Source organism: Tachypleus tridentatus, chromosome 12 (assembly GCF_004210375.1).
Source record: "Tachypleus tridentatus isolate NWPU-2018 chromosome 12, ASM421037v1, whole genome shotgun sequence".
NCBI classification, from domain to species: Eukaryota; Metazoa; Arthropoda; class Merostomata; order Xiphosura; family Limulidae; genus Tachypleus; species Tachypleus tridentatus.
This window is the reverse complement of record NC_134836.1, coordinates 25965700-25993207: the sequence shown is the minus strand read 5'-3', so window position 1 is coordinate 25993207 and position 27508 is coordinate 25965700. Positions and strand designations below refer to the sequence as shown.

Here is a 27508-nt window from a genome sequence, read left to right as displayed (position 1 = left end):
AAAAAGACCTGTACCAGGAATGAGTCTTTTAGAGTGTGAGTGCTTAAATCTGTGTGTTTGTAGACTTTAAAATCTACTGTGTGCATCCCATGAATATGGCAGGTAAAGTAAAGAATTAGTGCAACGTTAAGACACGAATGATTATATAGTCAAAACTTGCTCTCTTTCATCTCCCAAAATTAACCTCAATATTTTACCACTCCATGGAATTTGATCTTGAGAATCTAATTCACAGATTCACAAGAAATGTGACTGGCACATTAATTAAACTACAAAATATGTCATTAACAGATTAAAAACACACAAATCAGTGTTGTTTCATAGATTATAATATACTTGTATCATTATCATACGAATGCTTATGATGATGGATAATGCAACCTGTATAAAAGCTTGATTTGAATGTGCTATTAAAATTCTGTAATGATAATTATATTTTAACCAAATTAGTAATAGTTTTGATAACACATCTTAATTTAATTCAAAAACTTCTGGAGTAAGAATGATGACCCATTAATGTACAAGAATGGTCACTCAGTTTATATTTTTTGATAGTGAAAGTTTGGATTTGAGTTTAGTAAATCTACTTCTTAATATTTTTAAATGTTGGTTCTGCTCATATTAAAACAACTGACCAATCTAAGCTATAAATTACAGTTCAGGAATATACAGACATTAAAGAAGCATGTCTGGGAGTTGCAAACTCTTTGTTAACTTGAAGATGACCTAAAAAGGTCAAAACGTTGTTCTGTACTTTATTTTAATTAAAGTTGTAATACCCATACCAGCTGTCTTGAGAACACGGCCAGCCATTGTTTCATAGAACATTTGAAGAAAACCGATTTCTTAAAACAGTTTTCTTTGTAATTGAGTACTATGCTGTAACCAAGATAATTATGAAAACCAGTTTAATTATTTCTTTTTATGAAAACTAAGAAGTAATTCATATGTTAATGGAGTCGGTTCTGTATAAGAAACCAACAGAAACATAACATCATGTAAATTAGCAACTAAAGCCTATACCTCTTAGAAAGCACTGCCTGAACCACAATTAAGAAAAGTGGGTTGAAGCTTCACTACACACGTTTTCCCTACTTGGGTGATGAAAAACCTACTGAAATATAATTCAAATACTATTTTGTGATAACTTACCATGATCATTACTTCAATAAAAAATTATAAAAATTACGGACAAGATTATTGTGTTTATTTATAAAAACAACATACAAAACTGTAAAGCTGAACTCCCTAGACATAAACACAGTGTGCTTGTTTCTGCACTGTCATTAAATACACCTTTTTCACACTTTTCTCTCTTTTTATTTTTGAATTTTGTAAAAGTCAAAATATATGATGCAGCATTAATACACCTCTAACCTGTTGTCAAAAATCTTAACTTGATACATTCTCTTTAAATATAGCAAATCTCATTCAAGAAAATTTTATACCTTGTATGCATCTGAACAGCAACAAATATAACATTTTAAACATTCAAATGGCTTATTTATACTAATCCATCTTAACCAATAATTTCAATAGTTTAATAGTTTAGTACTGTTGTAAAGTTTGAACTTTTCAAGTTCTTTATTATTCATAGGAAATATGATGTTTGTCAAACAGTTATTTGACAGCATTAATGCAATTATTAACCGTTTTCCTGAATATATAAACTCAGAAACTATGAGCATGTAAACTTCTATAGGATTACCTGTTTCTTCTTTTATTTCATTACTGTACTAGAAGTTACTTTATGTTTAAAATCATATATATAAATACTAGTATATGTGAGTCCTTTGAATGAAATTCTGGTACAGTTTGAATGCATGACCAGGTGGTGCTTGATCAAGAGGTTCTAGTTTTGGTCTGATAGGCTGAGGAGGCATACGTATTTCTTTCACCAAATCATTTGGAATTATGGCTTCAAATTCAGGCTCTGGATCCTATAAAACAATTTGTTAAAAATAATTTATTTTCTTTGTCAAACTAAATTTTCTTAGAATAAATTAATAATGCAGTTAACTAGATTACAAGATAAGTAACTTAATGTTTATGTAGCCTGAAAAATGAAACTGACTTCAGTGATAAATATAACTGCATTTTATAAGATATTTGTATATAAAACATAGTTTTCAAGATCACATTGGATACTAGCTATGTTTTTCTTATAGCTTTATAACTGGCAGAAATGAAAACACAAATAGCTCTGCATAATCTGAAAATGATTTTTTAACTTCTCACTTTCTATGGTTTGTTGGTGTGTATTGACAAAAAGTCATGATATCTAATCAAAACTACCCTAGATGTGAAAAAAAAAGGTGCAATAAAAAAAGGATTTAGTGTGCAACTTAAAGGAATGATATCAGAAGTAGAGATCAAGCATTAGTTAGTCAGGTTATGTTTTTTGTTCAACTTTGGGTATGATAGTGGATGGAACAAAATAATGTCAATAATTGATTAGCTCAACGTAGTCACTTAAAGATCCTGATAATTAATCAATTAACAAATTCTATTAACAATCCAAGCAATATTCCATTAAAAAGATACACAGTAACATATACACACTTAGGTGTTCACAAACAACAAAACAAACACCAAACATTATCACTTATTAGTGACAACCATCAGTAGATAACTTTTCCAATACAACTGATAACTGTAGAGATGTATAAAACAATTATGTTCTGGGTTTTAAGAAAAACAAGTTAGAGACTTATTTGTAAATATTGATAATTTATCACACCTGAAATGTAACTATTTTACAAAACACTAGTCCACTAGACAAGACACTTTGTAATTGTCAGTTTTATATTACTGGATACAAAAATATGTATGCACAAGTCCTCCTTTTAACTTTTGTGATTTTAGCCAGGAATAGTTGAAAAGTCAACATATTAAAATAATAAATATATATAAATGTATAATGTTATGAAATTTAAGCTATTTGGAGTAAGCATTTGTGTTTGAGTTATAATTTATAGTTATTCTAAGAAAAATAAAATTATACCCTAATTTTTTTTATGGTGGTTACAAAATAAATCATATCTACCAACCTATATGGAAATTTGACAGTGGAAATAACATAAAATATAATTTTTTTTCTTAATTATTTAATAATTATTTGGAGGTTATAGATTTTGCATATGAAAGTTGAACATTACTTTCTATGATGGAAAGGTGAAATGAGAAAAAAAAATTATTCAAAAACCTTAAGACTTAATAGTAAAAAACAAACAATCATCTTCTGTATGAAAGCCTTGTAATGTTTACTGATAATATGCCAAATTTTATGAACATATTCTCCATAATTTAAAAATTATAGCATGAAAACTATAACAAGCACAAAATGGTAACGAGATTGGTTCCAGGGACAGAGTCCGTGCTGAAAGATTTAATATGCTCAGTCCACGAGGCATTACCTTTTGAAAAGCAAAAAGAACTAGTATTGTACAGGAAAGTACTATATTTGTCCATGCAAAAACTTTGTCATTCCTGACAGCAGGTGCATGCACCCTATCCCTAAAGTGGGGCATTCTTGAAGAGAGAAAACTCTGAAAGAGGTCACAACAGAGGAGCCCATATTTTAGTAGTGTCCCAATGTAACTAACCCTCAAGATTGAAGAACTCGATGAATCAACATATATAATCCATTGTTATTTAAAATGTTAAGAAAAAAAGAGAGAAAAATAGGGTCCAGTAAAATATTTCTTTGATCTGTTGGCTCTTGGGGCTTCTTTCTATGAATTTGGCACAGTAGTTTTTAACAACAGTTACTTCATAAATCTCTGAATTATTTTTTATAATATCTTTGAAGAGCAATTAATGGATTAACATGGTAAGAACAGGTGAAGCAAAGACACTATGGTAACAGGAAAGAAGAAAGATATGGGACAAGGCTGTTTGATAACCAAAATTAAGGAAAAAGTCATGTCCAAAACTTAGACATGCCAACCACAGTAGGTCAAGTATCTGGAAATCCCCAAAAATGGAACCACTTCTAAAAGACCTTCTACTTTTGTTGATATACCTCCATCAAAGGGTATATAGATCAAGCCAAAGAGAAAGTTTTGCAATGGGAGAAACCCAATCTCTTCACCAAGGACCAGGCAAAGTCCAGGTGCAGAAATGGAGGATGTAGAATGGATGAGTGGAATTGACGATTAAATGAATGTGGTATTTGTGGACCCAACAAAGGGGATCCAATGTACAAAAAACGTGATGATTGATATATGTCACCACTACTAAATTGTCAGAACAAAGCATCATGAGATAGTCTGGTTAGAGGTAGGAAGTTATCCAAAGCCTGATGGATGTTAATATGTAAGGACTGCTTGTTGACAGACCAATAATTTGAAGCTTGCTGGTGATTGACCCATGCACTCCAGCCCTAATGGGATGCATTTGTAAACAGACATAAATCTGGATGAGGAGGAAATGGGACATTTGCTAATGTACGAGTCTCATCTAATTACCAAAGCAGATCATCTACTAGGGAAGAAGGAAGTGTAATAGGAACAGCCAAGGGATCCCAAGCAAGGTTCCATTTATCATCCAGAGTTCACTGCATATGTGCAGGACCTAGGAGAATCTGTGGTGTCATGGAAGACCACGTCCCTGAAAACAATAGAATATTATGTGTAGAAAGTGAGGGAGCAGACATGGCATGGCAAACTTACAATTCCAAGGACATGGTTGGGCCCAGCTGAGGTGAGTGTTGTAAAATACACTCAAATGGACAAAGTAATGGGTATGAAATCTCCAATTTTATCAATCAGTCAAGCCCACCCCACCCATGCAGCCAATGGAAGGAACTGACCAGTATAACTGGCTAACCCCAGTTCAGAAGAAGCTAGTCATTCATATCTTAATGGTAATTCAGCCCCAGAGCATAAAGACAAAGATCAAAAGATCTTACTACCCAACAGAAAAAATATAAGGTGCAGAAGCAAGCCTGAAGGGTGGGGCACACAACTGGTACACTACCCTGTGATGGACAAACAAAATACATGGATAAGCCCATACTGAAACAGAAATATGCATGTAGGGATTGGTGACACCCAACTTTGTCATCCATAAACCTGGAGAAAATGCCAATCAGAGAGCGAGAGAGAGTTGTATGCATCAGGTGAGTATACTATACTCCCATTAGTAAAGGGGTGGTGCTGATGAGAGACATGTTGGAATCAATTGATTCCAATAGCAGGGGAATGGAAGGCTTGTGACATGCATAAAGAAAAATGTTTGCATATGGAAAGCAACAATGAATAAGAATAGCTACTCTTGTGAGTAGAGCAAAGTACTGTATGGGAACTCACTATGCCATTATGTTACATTTTTTTTCTAGTGAGAGCACTGACTATATTTTGTTATAAGTCATTTGAGAGTATGACAAAATTTTGATTCATTATTACTACACTTATGCAAGCAAATTAAATTAGCTGTTTAAATAGAAATATTTTTCTGGAAAAACAAGTTTTGAGCTAATCATCTAACCACTATGTACAAGACAGGCCAAACACACAATATAAAGCATAATGCAGTAAAACCTGTCTAAGCTGGACACTTTATAGGGAGGAAACCTGTACAAGCAAGAAATATCAAAGTTTTGCAGCATTATCTAAAGATTTCTCTTATAAAAAGCCTTCTATATGGCGTAACCTGCATAACGAGGACGGAAAACTCTTTCACCTACCTCATCTATCAACAAGTAGGATTAGAACCTGAGTAAGGCAGAAAAAATGTTTTTGATTAAATATTAATTTCTTTAAATATAAATAAATTCTTGGACATTTTGTTACTGTAAGTGACAGTTAAATATATTCTGTTCTTTTTTCTGCCATCATTATTTTTGCAGTTAAATTTGTAGAAATATATTTGTTTTTTAACTGGAAAATTCTACTCTTCAAATAATTCTCATGACAAAATAAATTCCTAACATCCCTAATTTTAAAATTCAGGGAAAATTTACTTAATACCCTCATTTTTAAAAAAGCTACTAAGTACCCTTATTTTTTTAAAAAGTTGTTTGTTATGATGATTCTAGTGAAATTCAAACTCTGATTGAGAAAATGTATGCATATGATTCTGTGAACACAGAAAGTTTTGTGAATGTTGACAAGAATGTTTTAACAGAAACTCTATTTAAATTAAAACAGAAATGTTTTAATAGAATTGCAAGGGTTAAGTTATATTAACTCTATCAAATTACATGCAAAAATAAAGGGAGAAAATGAACATCATGAAAAGGCCATAGAATTGGCATTCCCTTTTAACAACATGAGAAAGCTCATTACAAAACAAAACAGTTGGTTGAAATTGGACACTTTCTTCAAATATATTTAAGATTTTGTGTACTTGTGTATATTTTGAATGTCTATTTTTGTTCTTATTCCAATAAATATAGCAAAAACAGTACAATAACTTTATTCTCTTTCAATAATACTTACAATATACAATCATTAAAATTAAAGGATATGATAAAATGTTCAGCATGTTATTAATGAACAATACTAATAACTGAAGTTTGTTTTTACTTCCAATAAAACACTTTTAAATAAGGTCCGCTAAAAAGTTCTAAGACCTCTTCTGTTACAGGTGCCAGTACAGAGGCAGTGAGCTTCACTGAGGTGTGTACAAAGTACAAACAGTGATCTACCCCATGAACAAGCCATTTCTACAGAAATACACCTGTGTTGTGAAAAATATGTTCAAACACAGACGCATCTTTTGCCCCTGTCATAATAAAAATGGACAGAAAAGTAGAGCAACTTGTTTGTATCAAATTTTATGTAAAAAATGGTAAAGAAAGAACAGAAATCCTCCAAATGTTAAGAACTGCCTTTGGTGATGACTAATCAAGTAAGGCTGTCATTTATCAGTGATTGGTTGGTTGGTTGGTTTAGTGTTTTATGGTACAAAGCAGCTAGACTATCTGTGCCAAACATCTGGTAAAAAGTTAAAATTAGAGTAAATTTAGCAAAATTCATAAAAGGAAATTAATGTAAAACAAAACAAAGTTTAAAAAACACAAATAGCATAAAACCAATTTCTACATCTAGTCTACAATGTTAATAGAAAGACTACAGTAATACAAGTTGTAAAGGACTTTTTGTAGCATAACTGTAATTATCATAACTCACCAGGAACAATAACAGGTAAGTACAAAAACCACCGTCAGTCACCTGAAGTTGGCCTTTCCAGTCCTGGTTCCGAGTTATTTGACGTTATGGCCATTTTCAAAAAGTAAAATAATAAAAGTTTTAAAAGACTTGCAGCAAAATTTTAATAACATCTCACCAGGATGACTAATGGGTAGTTAAAATAGCAGCATTAGTCACCTGAAGTTGGCCTTTCCAGTCCTGGTTTTGAGTTATTTAATGTTACAGCCATTTTCTAATTTCAAATCAAATTAGATGGATTTTGATTCTTAAAAGGGAACCACATTAAAAAAGGTCTAATGTATAAATTAAAAAACTTAAATGGCATTAAAAAGATTAATGGCCTTTAAAAAACTAAAAACATTACCAAGTTGAACAGTGTCACCATCACCAATAACACTTTCTAACGTTACGGATAAACCTTGGGACAGAATATGTTTAAAATGGTGCCGTAATTGAGAGTCGTAATGATGGCAAGGGAGTGAAATGTGGTTTATTGAGACCTGAGTGTTACACAGAATACACACTGGTGCATCAGTTCCAGATGAAAGAAAATGATGAGTTAAAAAACTGTGACCAATGCGTAGTTTACTTAGAATAACTTCCTCTTTCCAATCTTTATGAAAGCAATACGGCCAAGTTCAAAATAGGGTTTTATTTGGAAAAGTTTGTTTTCCCATTGCTCACTCCAAGTCGACTGCCAGCTGGCACAGAGCTGAGGCCTTGAATACAGGACCATAGTCCATGTATGGAACAGGCACAGCAGTCATAGTGCTAGAGCAGATAGATTTAGCTGAGGTGCAGGCAAACCCCTTCCTGCAAATACCAACGTGGCTCGGTATTCAGAAAAACTGGATAGAAGTAGATGTCAAAGAGAAATGGGCCAGTTGATTTTGAATATTGGCGAGAACAGAGTGTGAACTAATGTGAAGTGATGCCATGGCCAGTAGAGAACTAAGCGAGTCAGTATAAATAGTGCAGTTTCAATACTGCTTAGCTTCTATGTGATCCACAGCAAGTGAAATGGCATACAGTTCAGCAGTGAACACAGAAACTGTAGAGGAAAGTCTGCAGGCAACCACCTAACCACATCAAACCATGGCAGAGCTCACACAGTCATCTAATTTTGAACCATCTGTATAAACAGGAGTGAAAGGATGGTTCAAAAGATGTTCAGCAAATAACAGACAGTATTTCCAATCAGATGACTTAAAGATAGGTCACAAATGGGAACTGCAAGAAGCCATGGTGGAATGGGCTGAGCAGTGGATACAGCAATGTTATCCAAGGACAGAATCAATTCATCTAACTGCTCCTGGATATAAAGGCCAAAGGGAACAATGGTAGACTGTTTGGTCTGAAAAAGCATGGTCCATCGAGGAAGGAAAACACAACCCCAGGTGGGATGCTTTGATAAGGAATGAAGTTTCAAAGCATACAGTAAAGACAGTTGCAGACAGCAAAGGTGCAAAGAAGGTTCATGAGACTCTATGTACAAGCTCTGAACTGGGGAAGTACAGAAACCCCCAGTGCAGAGCCAAAGTCCTTGATGATGAATAGGGTCTAGCATCTTTAAGGCTGAGGGTCTGGCAGAGTTATAGTCCAGTAGATCCATAGTCGAGTTTCGATTGAATAAGAGCATGATATATTTTTAGCATAGAACATCGATCTGCTCCCCAAGTGGTGGTAGAGAGGACACAGAGGATGTTCAATGCTCTTGTACATTTGACCCATAACTGCTTGATGTGTGGTATAAAGGTTAGCTTACGGTCAAAGATAAGCCCCAAGAACTTTGTTTCAAGGACCACAGATAGCACAACTTCACCAATATGGAGTTCAGGATCAGGGTGAATACCCCATTGGCAGCAAAAGTGCATGAAAACAATTTTAGAGAGAGAGAAGGTACAGCCGTTTGCTGTGATCCACTTCAGTAAATGACTGAATGAGGGCAGTCTGTAGCTGCCTCTCAATATACCTCATGTTCGACCACTGACAGGAGATGTGAAAGATGTCGACATGGAGCCTGTTTGCAACAGTAATAGGGAATTGTTCAGTGATGACATTAATATTTATACTGAAAAGTGTGACACATAAAAAGTAGAAAAGAACGGGAAAGTGTCAAACCCACATGAACTCAGAATCTCCTGTCCATTAAAAATTTTTAATAAAAATGGGCAAATAGCCATGTAACCCATATATATGGAGATCTCACAAAATGCCATACCTCCATGTTGTATCATAAGCTTTCTCAATGTTAAAGAATATTGATACAAGATGTCATTTGAGAAAGGCTTCTCTGATTGACATTTCAAGTCAAATCAGGTGGTCCATGGTGGAACACTGTCGTCAGAACCCACACAGGGTGGGCAAGAGGAGGTTCTTTAATTCGAGAGACCAAACAAGATGAGCTTTAACCATCCTCTCTAAGGTTTGACAGAGACAGCTCATCAAAGCTATTGGATGGTTGTTTGATAGATACCTGGCAAAAACTTTCACCTGGAGTATCAGCAATGCTCCAGGTATCAGTTATTTCCTGGCCATCAGAAAGCAAGATTGAGAGGGGGACAAAGTTATATTGTCCACTGAACTTTTGAATCTAGTCCCATATGACTTTGGAACTGGTGATAGAAGATATGTTGGTTGTGAACTTAATCAAAGATTCTTTCTGGCTTTGATGTCTTACCCACTGAGCATGTGTACAGGCCTGCTGGAAAGCATTGAGGTTTGAGACTGTGGGATATCTACAGAAAGTATCCCAGGCCAGTTTGTGAGCCTTCCATGCCATGTGGCAGGCAGGATCCCACCATGCACGAGGGTATAATGGAAAACATGTTGAGGTATTAGGAATACATTGAGCAGTTACTTGTATAATACAGTCAGTTACTGCTGCCACACAGTCATCTATTGATAGTTTACAGTCGATGGCAGAATCAAGTTCTGCTAGAACAGTGAAAGAAGGCCAGTTTGCGTGATCCAGCTTCCATTGGGTAACACTGACCACAGCCAGTCTCTCTCAAAATTATAGGAAAATGATCACTGCCTCGTGGATTATTCTCAACCCTCCATGAAAAATGGAAGAATAATGAAGGGGAGCAAATTGAGAAATCAGTAGCAGTAAAGAACTGACTAGGTGCATAAAAATAGATAGAAGAACCAGTACTGAAAAGAGAAATGTTGTGATCACAGAGCATACGCTCTACAGATTGACCCCTCCCATCAATAACAGCACTTCCCCAGAGGGGATGATGTCCATTTAAGCCCCCCCAGGATGAGAAAGGGAGATGGCAACTGTTCAATGAAAGCATGAAGGTCTGATTTATCATATGTCTCTCCAGGGGACAGGTAGAGAGAACAAACAGTGATGGTATGACCCAAGAAAACACGAATGGCTACAGCCTCCAAGGGTGTGTTGAGTGACAAAGACAGGGTGGGCACATGCTGATCAACCAATAGTGCCACCCCTCCATGTACTCGTCCATCACACAGCCTGTCATTTCTGTACAGAGAAAGCTGCTGAAAGGTGACTGTATCAGCAGGTTTCAGAAATGTTTCCTATAAGGAAAACATACAGGATGGTAAGAAGCAATCAGTGTTTTGATGCCATCCAGATTAGAATGTAAACCTCAACAGTTCCATTGTACGAAGGTGGCCATTTTTATTCATGTGTAGGCCCCTTCTGTTTACGATCATGTCTTTTTTCCTTACTGTTCTTATTCGAGGGAGGTCTATCGATTTCCATGGATCCTGCCCTCGGTTGATTGGGCAGTCTTTGCTGTTCGAAGGGGATTCCAGTGACTGAGTATGTGAACGAATGATCATTTTGCATCTTGGGGTGGAAGAAGAAGATCTATCTGAGGACATGCCTGTACCTGGAACCAAAGGAAGTGGACCTTGAGATTTGTTGAAATGTATGTAAGGAACAGAAATAGGTGTTGAAGTTAAGATCAAAAGACTTTTCATTTGTTTTGAGAACGATTCTTTTGGAGGCACAGAGAGAACTATCTGCACTCCCACTGTAGTTATGGAACGAAGTGCAGCAGCATATGTCTGAAATGAAGTGGTGGACAGCAACTTTCAAGCTTCAGGACAGGTAATGTTATGAATTGTTTTCAAATGCTGCACCTCTTTTTATTCCAATCATTTAGGGCAAGAATGAAAGTAGGATGGGTGAGAGCCATTGTAACTGGTGCAATGAGGGTCTATTTTACACTCATAGGCATCATGGCCCTTGCCACTGCAACAAGCACACGTCAAGGAACCGTGACATGACATCTCTGAGTGACCAAATCGCTGACACTGGAAACATCAGAGAGGGTTTAAAATGTATGGCTGTTACTTGAAATAAAGATAACCTGCCTTGATGGTGGCAAGTGGATGTGGTGATGTAAATATCAGAACAAGAATATTGGTCAGCATCGTAATTCCATCTTTGCAAGTGGAAATACGTCTCGCTGCAGAAACTCCACGAGTGGAGAAATCAGCAAGGATCTCTGACTTGGGGATGCTCTTCAAATCCCTGTCAACAATAACTTCTCATGATAAATTCAAAGTAGCATGAGGTGTAACCTCTATTGCCTTTGAATGCAAGAGGAGTTCACTGTGTTGAGATGTGGATGTTTCCACCAATATGTAACCAGATCAAAGCTTCTATACTGACATTGGAGAGCCAGTAAAATCCTTCTGAATGAAAAAGGAAGATATTTGCTCTAAAGGTTTGTCTGAAGGAGAATGTAGGATAAGAAAATGAGGAACAACAGGTGTTAAAGATTGCTGCTCAGAATCTTCAAGACATGGTCATTTACCTATGGACTGTTTTTTCACTATTTTATTTTTTATTTGGAGGATCCATAATAAAAAAAAAAGGAAATTTTGGTTCCCCCTAACCCCATCCACGATGGAGCCCTACGACAATGTCAAACAAGGAAACTGCAACAACGCCAAAGTTTCATAAGCACTATACCCAAAAATCAGCATCAGATATAATGTCCACAACACCTGTTGACAACATTCAACACTGGTACTTGTTTGACCCTAAGCCCATCTGACCCAAGGGGGGCCACCTTTAAACTGCCCATTTACAGGAATTCAAGGCCAAAGTGGTTTGTTGGAATTGGACCCCTCAACCACTAGGATCCTCTCCTCCCCTTCACGGGTCACCACACATGGCAAACGCATGGGTGGATGTTTCGATCCTAGAGGAGATAAACTGAAAGAACAGAACCTTCCCTGAGAGGACCCCTCACCACATACTGGAATCCACACCAAGGGGCATTTATCAGTGGATAAAATGCTTCCAAGATGGACGGGAATCGGTCCAAGATGACCCACATTTTGGGTGACCATTGATATTATCCACTGATGAAATGGTCCCTAAAGTGAAAGAAAAAATTGACAATTAACTATCAACAAAATTGCTGATGAAATGTACATTTCCTTTGGATCATGTCTGGATATTTTAATTGAAGAACTCTGCATGCTTCTTCATCAAGAGAACTCACCTTCACACACTGATAAGTCTGGTCAAGAATTGTTGGCGTGAAAAAACATTCCTGTAATACCACAATCCAGTATTATCTCGATCTTACCCCAGGTGATTTTTTCTGCTCCCAAAAATCAAAATTAAGTTGAAAGGAAAGAGATTTGATGACACTTCAACCATCCATAACAATGTGAAAGCAGAACTTGGTCACATAACAGTTGAAGACTTGCAGCATTGCTTCTAAAAATGTCAGCAATATTGGAACAAGTGTGTATCAGCTAGGGAAATAACTTTGAAGGGGATAGCAAATAATACTGATGTATGTACACTATTCCTCAGAATAAAAGTGAAGTCTTAGAACTTTTTCATCACACCTTGTGTGTGTGTGTATATATATATATATATATATAAAAAAAAAAAACTTACTCGAAGTCTTGGTGGGAGAGGTTTAACTCTTTTAGAGTAAGCTAACTGTTCCTGTTTTTCCTCTGGTACTTCAACACCAACCAAGTCTTTGAAGATTTGAACTTCAAATGGAACATTTAGCTTAAAAGCTCCCTGTACCTAGTATGGAGAAACAAAGTCAATACGCATACTTCAATTAGTTGAATCTACAAATTGGTACTGGTGAACATTCATCTCAATTAAATACAAATTGAATGGAAGTGTTAAAGAATGCACTCTTGATATCTAAATCAGCATAACTAAACAAAAGACCTTGGTAACCTAAACCTACTCATTTTGGCAAAAAAGATTTCGTATTAAATTTTAAACATTTCTGAGAAAAAAATTATTTCAGCAAGTTTTTCAAAATGCACTCATTCCCATTTAATAACATATAAACATTCATATATAAAATTGTACTACTAGTTACAGTTTGTGTTTTAGTGAATGCTGCTAAAGAAGCTGTAAAGCAAAATGTCCAGCATTTTAACTAACAAATAATTTGGTATTACAAGATCATTTACTTCTTACAATAAAATTATACCAATTCCACTTCTTTCTCTCTCTCTCTCTCTCTATATATATATATATATGTATGTATGTATGTATGTTAGCGCATGCACACAATGCACACAATGAAATCCCAATAACAGACGGTACAATCTTTTCTAATGGGTGACAGAAATGAACAGCTGGGAAGAGGGCAAGTTGAAATATTTTGTGGGATGAGACTTAAAAATGCAATAGGAATCCCTCAGACAATGTACAAGCAACCCTTAAAAGTTGGAAAAGATAACCAGCAAGTATGACAGGAGAAAGGACACAGGCAGAATAAATAGGGGTGAATGGAGTCCATGGAAGTAAGAGTGCATACAGCATAATAACACAGAGCATATACTGTAAAAATATGATCAGGAACAGTAGAGAGTTGGAACAAATTGAAACAGACATGAAAGTGAAGTCCCCTTTACATACTGCCTATGTTCTTGGGAAAGAACTATGAGGTGGATAAAAGAGCACATAGATATGGTGATAAAGGGCATGAGAAAAGTTAATAGCAAAAGTATCAGACCTACATTGCCCACAAACAAAATAGAGAAATAAATGTCTTTAGTGACAGATAGTACCAATGAGCAAGTGTCCAAAAGTTCAAATGTAAGAATAAGGGCATGAAGGACCACACTGCAACTCCAGTTTGGCACAAGTATTAGATGAGATAGATGAATTAAACAAAATGAGTGAAATAGGAAAGAAAAACAAAGGAGGAAAAATATGATGGGATTGGGAGAAATTATGGGTATAGATAAGACCACCCCATAGCTAAAAATGGTTGATATTGATAGATCATTGCCAAATAGCCAAGTAAAGAAACCTGAAAGGTGAGGAACACTTTGGTGTGAGGGTGAGAAACCATGTTGCAGAGATAAACAGTGGAAAATGCTCATTTTCTCTGGTAGAAATTTAAGTAAAGGTGGCTACCTGTGAAGAAAGTGCAGATTGTATCACAAGAGACTGGACAAAATCCATGCATTAAGTAGAAGTGTGGTAAAAGCAGGATAAAATATAGGAAAATGAGGTTGACAGCAAAGAGGAAAAGGTAAGAGAAGAACAATTGAAGGAGGCTGATGACAAAAAAACTATGGTTAAGCAGGGATGTTTTTAAATCCCTTTCAACAATAACTCCTCGTGATGAATTCAAAGTAGCATGAGGTGTAACCTCTATAGGTATATCCCCAATTGCCTTTGAATGCAACAGGAGTTCACTGTGTTGAGATGTGGATGTTTCCACCAATATGTCACCAGATTGAAGCTTTTTTACTGACTTTGGAGAGCCAGCAAATCCTCTAGTCCCTTCTGAATGAAAAGGGAGACATTTGCCCTAAAGGTTTGTGTGAAAGTGAATGCAATATAAGAAAATGAGATACAACAGGTGGTACAGATGGTGAGGATTGCTGCTCAGAATCTTCAAGACGTGGTCGTTTACCTATAGACTGTTTTTTCGCTATTTTATTAAGATTTTTAATTGGAGTATCCATAATAAAGAAATGGAAATTTTGGTGCCCATTGACCCACCCACCATGGAGCCCTACAGGAGGACGTACTACAATGTCAAACAAAGACACTGTAGCAACATCAGGGTTTCGTGAGCACTATACCCAAACACCAGCATCAGATATAATGTTTACAACACCTGTTGAGAACATCCAACACTGGAACTTGGTTGGCTCTAGCCCATGTGGACCAGCCGATTGATCCAAGACAAATACATGGGTGAATGTTTAGATCCCAAAGGAGGTAAACTGAAAGAACAGAATCTTCCCTGGGAGGTCCCTTCACCACGTACAGGAATCAACACTGAGGGAAGGATTTGTAGTAAATAAAACCTTGCCAACTGTGTCAGAACATATGAGATAATCACTGATGCAATTTGATTCAGGAAACATATCAGTGAGTAATTTGGTGGTTTACTAGGGAGAAAGCAGGGTACTGAAGCAGGAGAGGTTTGGGAAAAACAGAAGTGTTGGTATGTAGACTCCACTCTTGCCTCCAATGTATCAAAGTTCTCCAAATACAGATGGCTTACAGAGGGAGTCAAACAGAGGTCTCTTAAATAGAAAAGATGGGTCACATGTATGACAAGAGGGCATGCTTGCTAAGAATGTCTCACCAAGAAAATAGTCATTATGAATAGATAAAGTTGAGAAAGATAAGAACTTCCAATATATATAAAAAAAGGGTACAAGTCTGTGTCAAAAAACCCTTGGAATGAGATGAATGGAAGAAAGATAGTAAAGAACATTGGTAAGTACAAGTCGAAGATATGAAGTGTTTTTTTTTTTATAGCAAAGCCACATTGGGCTATTTGCCAAGCCCACTGGAAGGAATCAAACCCCTGATTTTAGTGTTGTAAACACGTAGATATATCGCTGTACTAGTGGGGGGCTTGACAATATGAAAGCTGGGCTAGAAAAAATCTTGATATGGTCTCTGAATTGGATTCCCTTGCTTGAATAAAATACTCCAACATCTAAGAGTCTAAATATGAAAATTCCAACCTATAATAAGCCAAACAATACAAGTTAGATAAATGTGGAAGACAAAGCATGCTGAAAGTTTATCAGCATGGATCTGAATATCAGCACATGGGAGGAAACATTAAATAACCTTACAAATGTGCAGAATGAAAGGGGAGGGGAAGAATCAAAAGACATGGGAGAAATAGACAACAGGTAATATATCTAAAAAATTATTTCCAAAAAACATGGATGAAAGATGAAGTAACTCTAAAGGAATAGCAGGAGAATTCACTGAAAATGAAGGAGGTTGAAGCAACTATCCAAATCCTTGCCATTTTAATCTGATTCACCCAGAAACAGGATATCTAACTGAATTTCTGGAGAAGTAGCAGGCTGGGTGAGAATTTCTTTGGCCTACACCTCCTTAGCACAAAGTATGGATCCTGAAGTCACAAAAGCAATAGGTAGGTCAACAGTGACCTCATTTATGACCAAAGTCATTGTAGTGATGTTAAAGTGAGAGTCTATGATGTAGAAATTAAAATATTCTACAAACAACTAGGTAAGGAAAATTGAAGTGACAACAAATTTGTTAAAACACTATTAAGATAACTGGAAATGGTTCACAAAAATGAAAAATGCAGAGTAAGATTAGAGCAAGTATGCACACTGCAATACCAAATCAAGAAGTAATGAAAGTATTGTACAGCATAGAAGGAGTTGCTTGCACTAGGAGGGGTGTGTTGCACTCCTGTTGGTGGAGGGTTGTTACATGCACAACTATACCATGCAAGGGTAAGTGGGAGCATCAACACTAGTAGCAAGCAAAAATTGTAGATATAATGGACAGCACAAATCAAAATGTGAAGGTAAGTATCATATCAGAATTTAGGCTTACATGTTATAGACTCATATTAAATATATTTGTTCTAAATTTTACGTGTGTGTGTGTGTGTAAAAATTATGTTTTAACATACATGCATGGTTTAAGATGCTGATAACTGGCTCATATCCCCAAAATTAAGGGTAACAATTTTTGATTAAAATTCATAATTCAAAAACCCAAAACCTTTGTCTTATCTACAGGCACAGAAGAAATATGTAGATTTCATCCTCTTCTGGAGATTTTTTTTCAAAATCTTCATTTTTACCTTTATCATTATTACATGCTTGTATAGTACTTAAACAATATTTCTATCCATCTGTTTATGGTGAGGATTCAGTGGGAGCTTAAACCATGGTAAAGTGTTTAAGGCTGTTAGTAAGTTAAGAAGGCAAATCAAAATTAGCAGTAAATACAACAGGAACAGACAGAGCCTGAGACTGCAAAGATCTTGATGGAGAAAAAAAAATTGTTTTGTATCTCATGTAACAAGGTACTTGACAGAGAAGGAAGTCAACTACTGATGAAAATTTGAAGTCTGTTCAACTCACAAATGTCCAGCATAAACATCACAGTCTGAGCTATGTTTAAATGGCAGGTGAATTTAAAAAACAAACAAACTTCACAAACAATTGCTACCAAAGAACAAGGTTTAATAATTTTGTTTTTGTACAAAATATTTTAGTCACTTCATAGTAAAGTGTTGTACAGTGTATGTAAAATGTTAAAGGAAATAATTAGGAACTTGTATGGTATATCTAAAAGGTCAGAAAAAAATAATTAGGAATTACATGTATTCTATATGTTGCAGGTCCTGAAATACAATCATTTAAACAAAATACATTGTAGTACATGCAAGGAAGAAAAGGTACTTCATTTATCTCACAGTTGAATGTTTGATTTCTGCTTCTGACAAAAAAACAAACAAAACTACACATGTCCATGTGGTATTGACGGAATTCTTGGAATATTGCAGCAGTCTACCACGAAGAGAAATTTGTTTTACAGAAATGGGGGAGTAAAGTATAATCATATCCCCCCTACCCATAGTGAGCCTGTATCAAATAACACAGAATAAGATGCCTTCCTATTTACTGCAGTTGCAGCTTAGCAATTTATTTTAAAGAAATACATTTGTGATAATAACATTTGATTGTCTTGAAGATTTGCAGTTGGTTTTGCTGAAAAGTTTTAAATTCAGAAGCATGTTCCTTCTATGTTGAGCCTTATGGTAACCTGTATTAAAAAATAAAATAAATAAATTACAATCTTTGAGCAAGCTTACCAGTTAAATGAAGAGAAATTTTCCAAGTATATGAATGATGCACAACCAACAGTATATTTTCAATCCTGAATTAAGTATAGTATTTTTTTCCAAAGGACAAGATTAAATTTTCACATATCACAAGACTGACAAGCTAAGAAGCTCACTTGTATTTAACCATGTTTGAAAGTTTGATCTAAATGTACCAGATAAGAAGCTTCACTTGTATTTAACCATGTTTGAAAGTTTGATCCAAATGTACCAGATAAGAAGCTTCACTTGTATTTAACCATGTTTGAAAGTTTGATCCAAATGTACCAGATAAGATGCTTCACTTGTATTTAACCATGTTTGAAAGTTTGATCCAAATGTACCAGATAAGAAGCTTCACTTGTATTTAACCATGTTTGAAAGTTTGATCCAAATGCTGTAAAAGCCTCTGCCTGCAGTGTAACTGATACTAATCTTTTATGGAACCGCATGTAGCCCACCGTTATCAGTGCTTGCCAAACTATCCAAAACATAAAAGGATTGTGTGATTCATTGTACTGATTTGGAAAGAAAGAAATAAGAGCATTTATAAGCTGATACTATCAGCCAGAAGATGCTCACTGTCTAAATCAAACATCAAGATCTTGGGTTTTTATACAATAATCAATGAGTGAAGTATGGTGTCAATCAGACAGTGATTCAGATGTAGAAATGGGCTAAACAAAAGAATAACATAGAAGAAAGAAACAGATATTGATATTAGAAGAAATTAGTAAACATTTTGTGCAGGTTGTTTCTATTATCTAATTATTTATCTTAGCAATTTAAAAGTATTGCCTGTTTATGTTTAACATGTTTGTTGTCATGTGTTTCATAGATGGATCACAATCAAATTTTTGTCATGGATACTACACACCAGTGGGACACAGAAAATTATGTTTCAAAGCCAAATTTCTCTTGGAGCATAAAAGTTTTGGACACTGTGACTGATCCTTGTCACCTCTTGAATGTTTAATTTTTTTTTTATACATAATTGCTGGAGTACCTGTCCAATATACATCTGATGAATGAAATAAAATCTTGTTTGTAACAAAGAAATAAGAAATTGTGCTTATATTTTATTTTAACATAATAAACATTAAAACTACAATAAAAATACATAAAGGTGCCAATACTGAAAAGAAAGGCATACCATTTTCAAGACGTCTATCAATATGAAAATAAACAGGGGAGCTCAACCCACTTTTCATGTAATTCCATATCACTGTGTCAAGTTAGGTGCTACTTGATAGAGAAATGTGGAAACATACAAGGAAAAGGTGCCAACAAAAAGTTAGCTTTATATATATATTAGATTTATTATTATATAGCAACAAGCGTGTTAAAGTATTTATTTTGTGTCACAGACTATGTTTGTTTGATGATTCAACTGTTCAGTAAGACTACTTAGTTTGGATTTCATTAAAACAGTAATACTTGTGTGTTTGTTTTCTCTGATTGCCATAATTTATTCAGTGGTATCACATTTTAGTAACATGATTAAAAGAAAAATGGGATACAACTCCTTTTAACTTACTTTTTCTTATTTACTAATCCTTACTCACAAAACATTTATGGTAGTTTTCCTGACCTTAGCTTGAATTTTCCTTATTCTATCATTTTTGTGCAGGCAATTGAAATTATGCTTTCTTGCAGGCATATGCATTAGATCACTAAATCCTGGTCTATAAGAAAACCTTTTATACAGTCAGACAAACAAACTCACATATGTTTAACTTTTATAAAACTACATGTAATATTTATAATAGTGTACAGAATATGAAACAGTTATAAACGTACATACCTGCATGTATGCTTGTACCTAAATTCAAAAACAATTTCTTTCTCTAGAGAAACCACAAATGAATGAAATTGCTTATTTCAAAAAGTCACTTTGAAAGCAGTACACAATAATGTTTGGGTTTCTAAATGCACACAAATACTAATGTTTATACAAGTGATAACTTCTAGAAAAGTATGTCAAATAAATTATAAAGCTTAAAGCAGAACCATCTACAGACAAAATTGTATACTCATCACTAGATTAATATAAACAAATCTAAACCTTAAAATAAATGGCAAAAATTATGTTCACATAGTCAAATCATCTTTAGGTTTCATTGAAAAGCAGAATGGAAAAAAGCCACAAAATAAAAAGGTGGTAATATAATAAAAAAACAAATGTATACACATCATATAAACAAGATTTTACTTACAGCACAAGTGCTAAAAGATTTTTTAGATGAAGCCTAAGTGTTGATTAAAATTACTGCAAATCTTAAATTTGGAAGAAACATCCAATAAAATAAAGAATTTTAGTAAGATTTTGGTCTTGTTGGAACCAACCAGGTAAACAAACAAGCAGGAAATAAGTTCTACCAAATTACTTATGTTACATCCAAGAACACAACTTAAAAGAAATAATAATAATTTTATAAAACTGAAGAAATAGTAGCACTAGTTAAGCCAGCTCTTTACATGCACTTAGGAGGAGAATAATAAAGAATGGATCTAAATCTTTATTTTTTTCAAGGATAGATGCGTGAGGACAACCCTAAGGGAACAAATGATCCCTTTTTGTATGAGTTAACCCTTAAATAGCAGCAATCATCAATTGATGCTACTATCTACAACATTCCCACTGTTTAAGGGTTAAATCACCCTTAGTGTAAACTAAGAGCTACATACCTTGTCTTCTACAGTATGTCCATTTCCTTCACTTGACCTTAGCTTCTTTGAAAGTGCATCATCAACATTACCATCTCTCTGAAGTTTTTCCATTTCTCGAATAACTTTAATGGATGAATTTAGTTTCGGAGCTCCGAATTCATTCTGTATATGAGGAACACTTTTTTGTGTTGAACAATAATTCATATTTGATTGGTTAACAGCTTTTGTGGTTGCTACAGGCTTATTTAAAAATGTTCTATTCTCTGTATTTCTGCATGTTTTTTCCAGGTTGGCCAAGAGTAAATTTGACCTTTCCTGTTTTGTGCAACCTCCAGCACCTGCTGCTCGTGACGAAAAAATTTCAAAACCACCAAATGATACATGTCTCTTTTCTTTTTCAATTTCTGATAGTTGAGGAACCATAACAGCTGAACAGGAATCACTTCTTTTTAAGTGTGAAATATCACTTACTGAATGCATGAAGCTTTCTTCTTGAACACCAGATTTGGCCAAACATGGTGTGACATTCACTCTATGTTTGCAGATTCTATTTCTTAAGTTATTTTTCTCACAATCTTTATTCTTGACACTTTGCTCAGTTGAAAAGCTAGAATTTAAAACATTATATGATTCACTTTTATCGTTATTTTCAGCACTAGTCTTACTTGTAGAATTTGAACTGTTTGACTGGTGGTCTTTAAAAGACTTTTCAGGAGTAAGACAAAGTAATGAATCAACTTCAGACACTATCTTCAGGGAAGGAGTGGGTAATGGAGGAAAAGGGTTTGGTGTCCCGTCCACATCTGAATTCATTGGATCTGATGAAATGAAACAAACTAAAAATGTTAATCTAAATCATTAACATAAACATAGTTATTAAAACAAATATGTAGAGGTTATTACACCATTCAGCTCAATTCTCAATTCAAATACTAGTTTGTGAAATGTTCACAAAATATCTAATGTGGAAAAAGTCAGATGAAATATCCAAATCAGTATGACAGAATGACTTTACATTTCAATCATTCATGACTACAAAATGACACAAGTATATACACCTTTAAGGTACATTTGAAAATTCAAACTAATGGTTTTGTTTATAGAGTGCATTGAGATCAACCCAAATCAAAATTTGCAATTATGTTTTTATCTTTATGCATGAAATTAAATAAATAAAATTTTAGTTAATAAATTTTAACTCTGAAACTATTCCCTTATTTATAAAAGAGCAGCTACTAGTTTATTTTCAATAATGTTTGAAAATAAATGGTGTAATTTTTCAGAGATGTCACTGTTTATGCTGATAAGAGTATGGATTTGGCATACTGGAATTTTGACAAGCTCACACACAAAAACTAGTAAAGAAATTATCTCTGTCATTCTGGCAATAAGTTATTTCAATGGAGAAACTGATTAAAGAGGAAAATTGTTGTAATAAACAATCAATCTGGATTGGAGTTGCAGGTAGGGTATCTTATAACTTTACATGGAGATCCTTACTTTTCCTTTACATGTTAACAATACCAATAAAAGAGTGATGAACAAACTGTTCAATTTTTTAATTTGATTAAAGTTTTGGGTGTGAGGAGGATGCTGTTATTTAACAAAGGGATACGATGGTAATAAATGACAGATGGTATCTCACTCCATGATTAGGTTAAAAACAATTTAACGATGTGGGCAACTTTAAACAATAATTACCACCTTAATGCAAAATTAACATAATTATTGATGAAAGGGATTTCAGCATTTGGCTGATCAATCTTAACTTGCTGTCAATGGAAAGATGAAGTTTTTGATTTTTTAAATTATAATGTATAATGAAGGGATGTAAACATTTTGGCAATAAACTTAGTAAAACAAAAGAGCAAAACAAAAAACAAACCACTTTTTGTCAATGCTGTTTTATCTAGTACTAGAACATTTTTTTCTTTTAAATTGACATCATTGTATCGATTAAATTGTGTCTAAGTAATCTGTAAAAACACAACAGTGGAAGGCCTAAGTGTCAAACTGTAAAAAGAGCATTTATTAATCCTATCACTGATAGTATCAGCCATACTAATAGTAATATGTATAGTAATAGTAACAGCAACTACTTATCAATTACACTAGTATGTCATAGATTTAGGTTAAAACTTCGGTAAAGAGGTAAAAATGAATATGCATTTAAATATCTAAAATAGAAAAAAATTATTAACATAAATTCTTAGAAAACTAGCGATATTAGAATCACCATCGCACGAGTCAGGCTCCATCAATACATACAACTGTGTTTGAATCTGGTGCTTTTCCCTAATGATACAATTGTCATAAAGCAAAACCTAGCGTAGAAAACAGAAAGTAAATAACAGATGTAAAACAATAAAATAAAAATTACACAGTGTCTCACACGCTCTCCAAAGAAAATGTGATTATTATAAGCTTCATAATCTATTATACTATGTAGTCCCAAATACAATTGTTAGCAACAATGGTCAAATTGTGGACAAACAATTTGAAATGTGTCATGTTAAAGTTAAACCCTGACTATCATATAAACCTCTTCAATCAATCTTTCACATCAGCTTTAATACTGTTTTGCATAATACACAGTATTTCTTGGCGTAAAAGAGTCAGTTATACCGAAATTAATCAAGGAGTTTCACAATAACATCGTCAATCAATATTTTAAGCTGGATCCACTTACGAATATATTTGTATGTAACTAATCATAACGCCCCCTAATGGCGCAGCGGCATGTCTGCGGACTTACAACGCCAAAAACCGGGTTTCGATACCCGTGGTGGGCAGAGCACAGATAGTCCATTGTAGAGATTTGTGCTTAATTCAAACCAATAACAACAACAATTAATCAAAATACAAGTATTTGATGAGTATCAGATACTAAACCACATAATATATAACACTTCTTGATACAAAGTGTCTGAAATGTTAAAATTCGGCACAGAGTACTAAATATGTTAGCCAATCTTTGAAACCGAACTAACAAAAACACTTTGTGTCAAAACTTTTATTTGTTTCTTTGTTGTGATTTGAAATGAAGGAATTATTAATGTTATTATTAACTGCAGCCACGATAACAACGATGTAAGTATGAATTTTGAAACTCCCTTGTAAAGATGTATACAAAATAAGCACAGAATAGATTAAATTCATTTATTTGCTTTTGTAAAAAACACATAAATAAAGTATTACATTACCAAAATTAAAATATTAAAAAAAACCAGAAAGTCTAAATTTTCATTTTTCGGAATTTATTATTGCCAAAAACACTAATGAGATATTACAGAATTAATTGTTTTGCTGTTTTCCTTTCGATAGCTAAAACGGTTTGTTTGTTTGGAATTTCGCACAAAGTTACTCGAGGGCTATCTGTGCTAGCCGTCCCTAATTTAGCAGTATAAGACTAGAGGAAAGGCAGCTAGTCATCACCACCCACTGCCAAATCTTGGGCTACTCTTTTACCAACGAATAGTGGGATTGACCGTAACATTATACACCCCCACGGCTGGGAGGGCGAGCATGTTTAGCGCGACGGGTATGCGAACCCGCGACCCTCAGATTACGAGTCGCACACCTCAACACGCTTGGCAAAGAGTAGCCCAAGAGTTGGAAGTGGATAGTGATGACTAGCTGCCTTCCCTCTAATATTACTCTCCCAAATTAGGGGCGGTTAGTGCAGATAGCCCTGCTTTGCGCGAAATTCAAAAACAAACAAAATGCTGAAAAGAAAAAAAAGAGAGAAATGGGGTCCGGCGAAAATACTTCTCTGTTTTGTTAGGGCCCGGCATGGCCAAGCGTGTTAATGAGTGTGATTCGTAATCCGAGGGTCGCGGGTTCGCATCCCGTCGCGCCAAACATGCTCACCCTTTCAGCATTGGGGGCGTTATATAATGGGACGGTCAATCCCAATCTTCGTTGGTAAAAGAGTAGCCCAAGAGTTGGCGGTGGGTGGTGATGACTAGCTGCTTTCCCTCTAGTCTTACACTGCTAAACTAGGGACGGCTAGCACAGATAGCCTACGAGTAGCTTTGTGCGAAATTAAAAAAAAAAAAAACTGTTTTGTTAGCGGTCTGGGCTTCTGTCTATGATCTTTCAAATTTGGTACAATAATTTTTGACGCCAGTTGCTTCGTAAATCTCTGATTTTTTTTTTGTAATATCTTTAAAGCGTAATTAATTTATGAATGGATGTTGCATATATAAACGTAAACTAAACATGCGGCATTTTACTTTTAATCTACAGCTTCTTCTCTTCCTCCTCGTTTTATTTCTTTTAATGTTAACTCTGGTTTGGAATTGAAAATATATAAGCGCCTTAATTTTACAGCATTTTGATTACTTTATTCTAGCAGACTACCCTAGGATATAGTATATTTACTGTAATTTCTGATTCACCAATAGTCTGTGATAATAAATGCCATCTGTTGATGTTACATAAAACTACAGAAACGTTTCTTATTATTTACAACCAGAAACACCAACATTAATGACAAGATTCAAGTCATGACTATCGTAACGAATAGGTGATGCATTTGATTGAATACGTTTAATTTTTGTTTGAACATAAATATAAACGCTGCTCATTACGTTAGCCCTATCATAGCTCTACCCACCGTTTTTTGTGTGTTTGTTCATGTATATTAATTGAATTTTGTTTGAATATTTCCAATGTATGATCTGTCATATTTTCTACAGTGTGATCTTCATCAAATCCATAAAGATGATTGTCTAATATCGAGTTTAATTGATTAGTATTTTTCATTTCTTTAAACATTAACATATCTGTATACCACACTCATTTATCTTTTATTAGAACTATCTTGTGTCTCATCGAAAATAAGGGAATAAAAGAGATACGTATTATTTTCAGTTAATGTTTTTATAAAATACTCTCCTATACAATGAATTATTTCATTACGAATTTCGGGTATGGCCAAGTGGTTAAGGCGCTCGACTCATAATCGAAAGGGCGCGGGTTCGAATCCCCCTCACACCAAACATGCTCGGTCTTTCAGCCTTGGGGGCGTTATGATGTGACGGACAATCCCACTATTTATCGATAAAAGAGTAGCTCATGAGTTGGCGATGATGACTAGCTGCTTTCCCTCTAGTCTTACAGTGCTAAATTAGGCGGATAGCTTTCGTGTAGCTTTGCGCGAAGTTCAAAACAAACATTTTTGAATACATCCTCTGTTCTCTTTGTCAAAGTGCACTCAGGCATATTCAGTTACTTTAAAATCACGCTTTGACATTACAAATTCTTCTTTTTATCCTTTCCTAGTGTTAGCCTGAACATATTAAACGTTAGGCCTATCACTTCTATCGCAGTTAATTTTACGCCAAACTTGTTATCGGCTGTGACTTTAATTATTATTTCTGCTATTGTCTGTGTCTATTTGCTGTTTCCCATTTATCTCACACTATTCATAAGCTTATTATTTAATAATCTGTTCGCTATATTCTTGACATTTATGAGTTACAAAAACAACTTCGAATAATCGTCTGCTTTCAACTCTCATATAATTAAAAACCAAACAATAATAAAATATTCATTCACAAAATAAACTAATTACCAATATCTACACTAAACAGTCGACTATGTCATGACAAGCTGCAGCATACTGAACTAATCGCCGTTACGCACTGAACCAATTATTTCATTGCTTCCTCTGAATAATAAACAACTTTATAACTGAGAGAATATGCTTTATAACCTGATACCATTAAATCAACTTTGAAGCAGCGAAGTTGTTTCCTGACAGCTAAATTTCCTTGCAGTGATTCCAGTCGGTGTAATTTATTGTTACTGAGTGGCATAAAATGGTAAGTGAAATATCTAGTTTCACTAATTAGGAACAGGATACCCGGAATCGGTCTTAACTACATAGAAAGAAGCTAGCATATGGGACTGTTATATGCTAAACTCACTAATACTAATGTTAAGTATCTTCATCTATTTAGCCTTTGGGACATAAAGAAGACTGACACTAGTTTCAAGCTTGAAATAAAAGATATGTATTAAATCACAGAAACGCGTTAGGTCCAGGTTATCAAGCAGAATCAAAGAAAGAAATATTTGGTCGTGTAGCAGTTAAAAATCCTTTACTTCGATCACCAGATATTGCCAAGAAACTTAAATTTTCTAAAAAAAAAAGACAAAACTAGACTATTGATGAACTGGAAAGGATGTTACAGACGGATAACTTCAAGTTTTAAATATTTGGTTCAAAGCATAGGTTATACATGCGGTAGAGGAAAGGTGAAAGATACCTCAATCCATTATTGGTAAGGGGTTCTACTGCAAAGAAGATAATGACCTCAAGCGCTGATACAACACATGAAAAAATTACCTAACTATGAAATAAACTGCTAGAGTAATTCAAATGAAATGATGTAATGGTCTCCACAGAGCCCGATCTCAATCCAGTTGAGCAGATCTGGGATTTGATAGTTCCAAAACTTGACAAATCAAACGTTACTACCAAAGAACCTTTATGGAAGTGCATTAGTTTGGATTGGTTTGTTTTTAATTTCGCGCACAGCTAACGAGAACTACCTGCAA

The 27508-nt window shown here is 34.7% G+C and overlaps 1 protein-coding gene across 4 annotated transcripts; it reads right to left on the bottom strand.

The window, feature by feature from the left end:
* Positions 1-1185: 1185 nt before the first annotated feature.
* LOC143235312 (uncharacterized) lies at positions 1186-23336 on the bottom strand. Of its 4 annotated transcripts, none has more exons than XM_076473337.1 (4): positions 23178-23335; positions 20960-21759; positions 13060-13197; positions 1186-1940 (listed from the first exon to the last, which is right to left on the bottom strand). In XM_076473337.1, the coding sequence occupies exons 1-4, from the start codon at positions 23197-23199 to the stop codon at positions 1776-1778; spliced, it is 1125 nt and encodes a 374-aa protein (XP_076329452.1). In that variant the 5' UTR covers positions 23200-23335; the 3' UTR covers positions 1186-1775. The 4 variants fall into 4 exon arrangements, with proteins under 4 accessions (XP_076329452.1, XP_076329453.1, XP_076329454.1 ...); XM_076473338.1 differs by having other exon boundaries at positions 23143-23237; XM_076473339.1 differs by lacking the exon at positions 23178-23335 and adding an exon at positions 22827-23071.
* Between the last annotated feature and the right edge of the window lie 4172 nt (positions 23337-27508).

Coding starts and splice junctions, on each gene's coding strand:
- LOC143235312 (XM_076473337.1), bottom strand. CDS start 23,199: ATGGAGCCTGACTCGTGCGATG. Junction 21,760..23,177: donor GGAGCCTGACTCGTGCGATG/GTGATTCTAATA, acceptor TCATTTCATCAG/ATCCAATGAATTCAGATGTG. Junction 1,941..13,059: donor CTCTCCCACCAAGACTTCGA/GTAAGTTTTTTT, acceptor ATTGTTTTATAG/GATCCAGAGCCTGAATTTGA.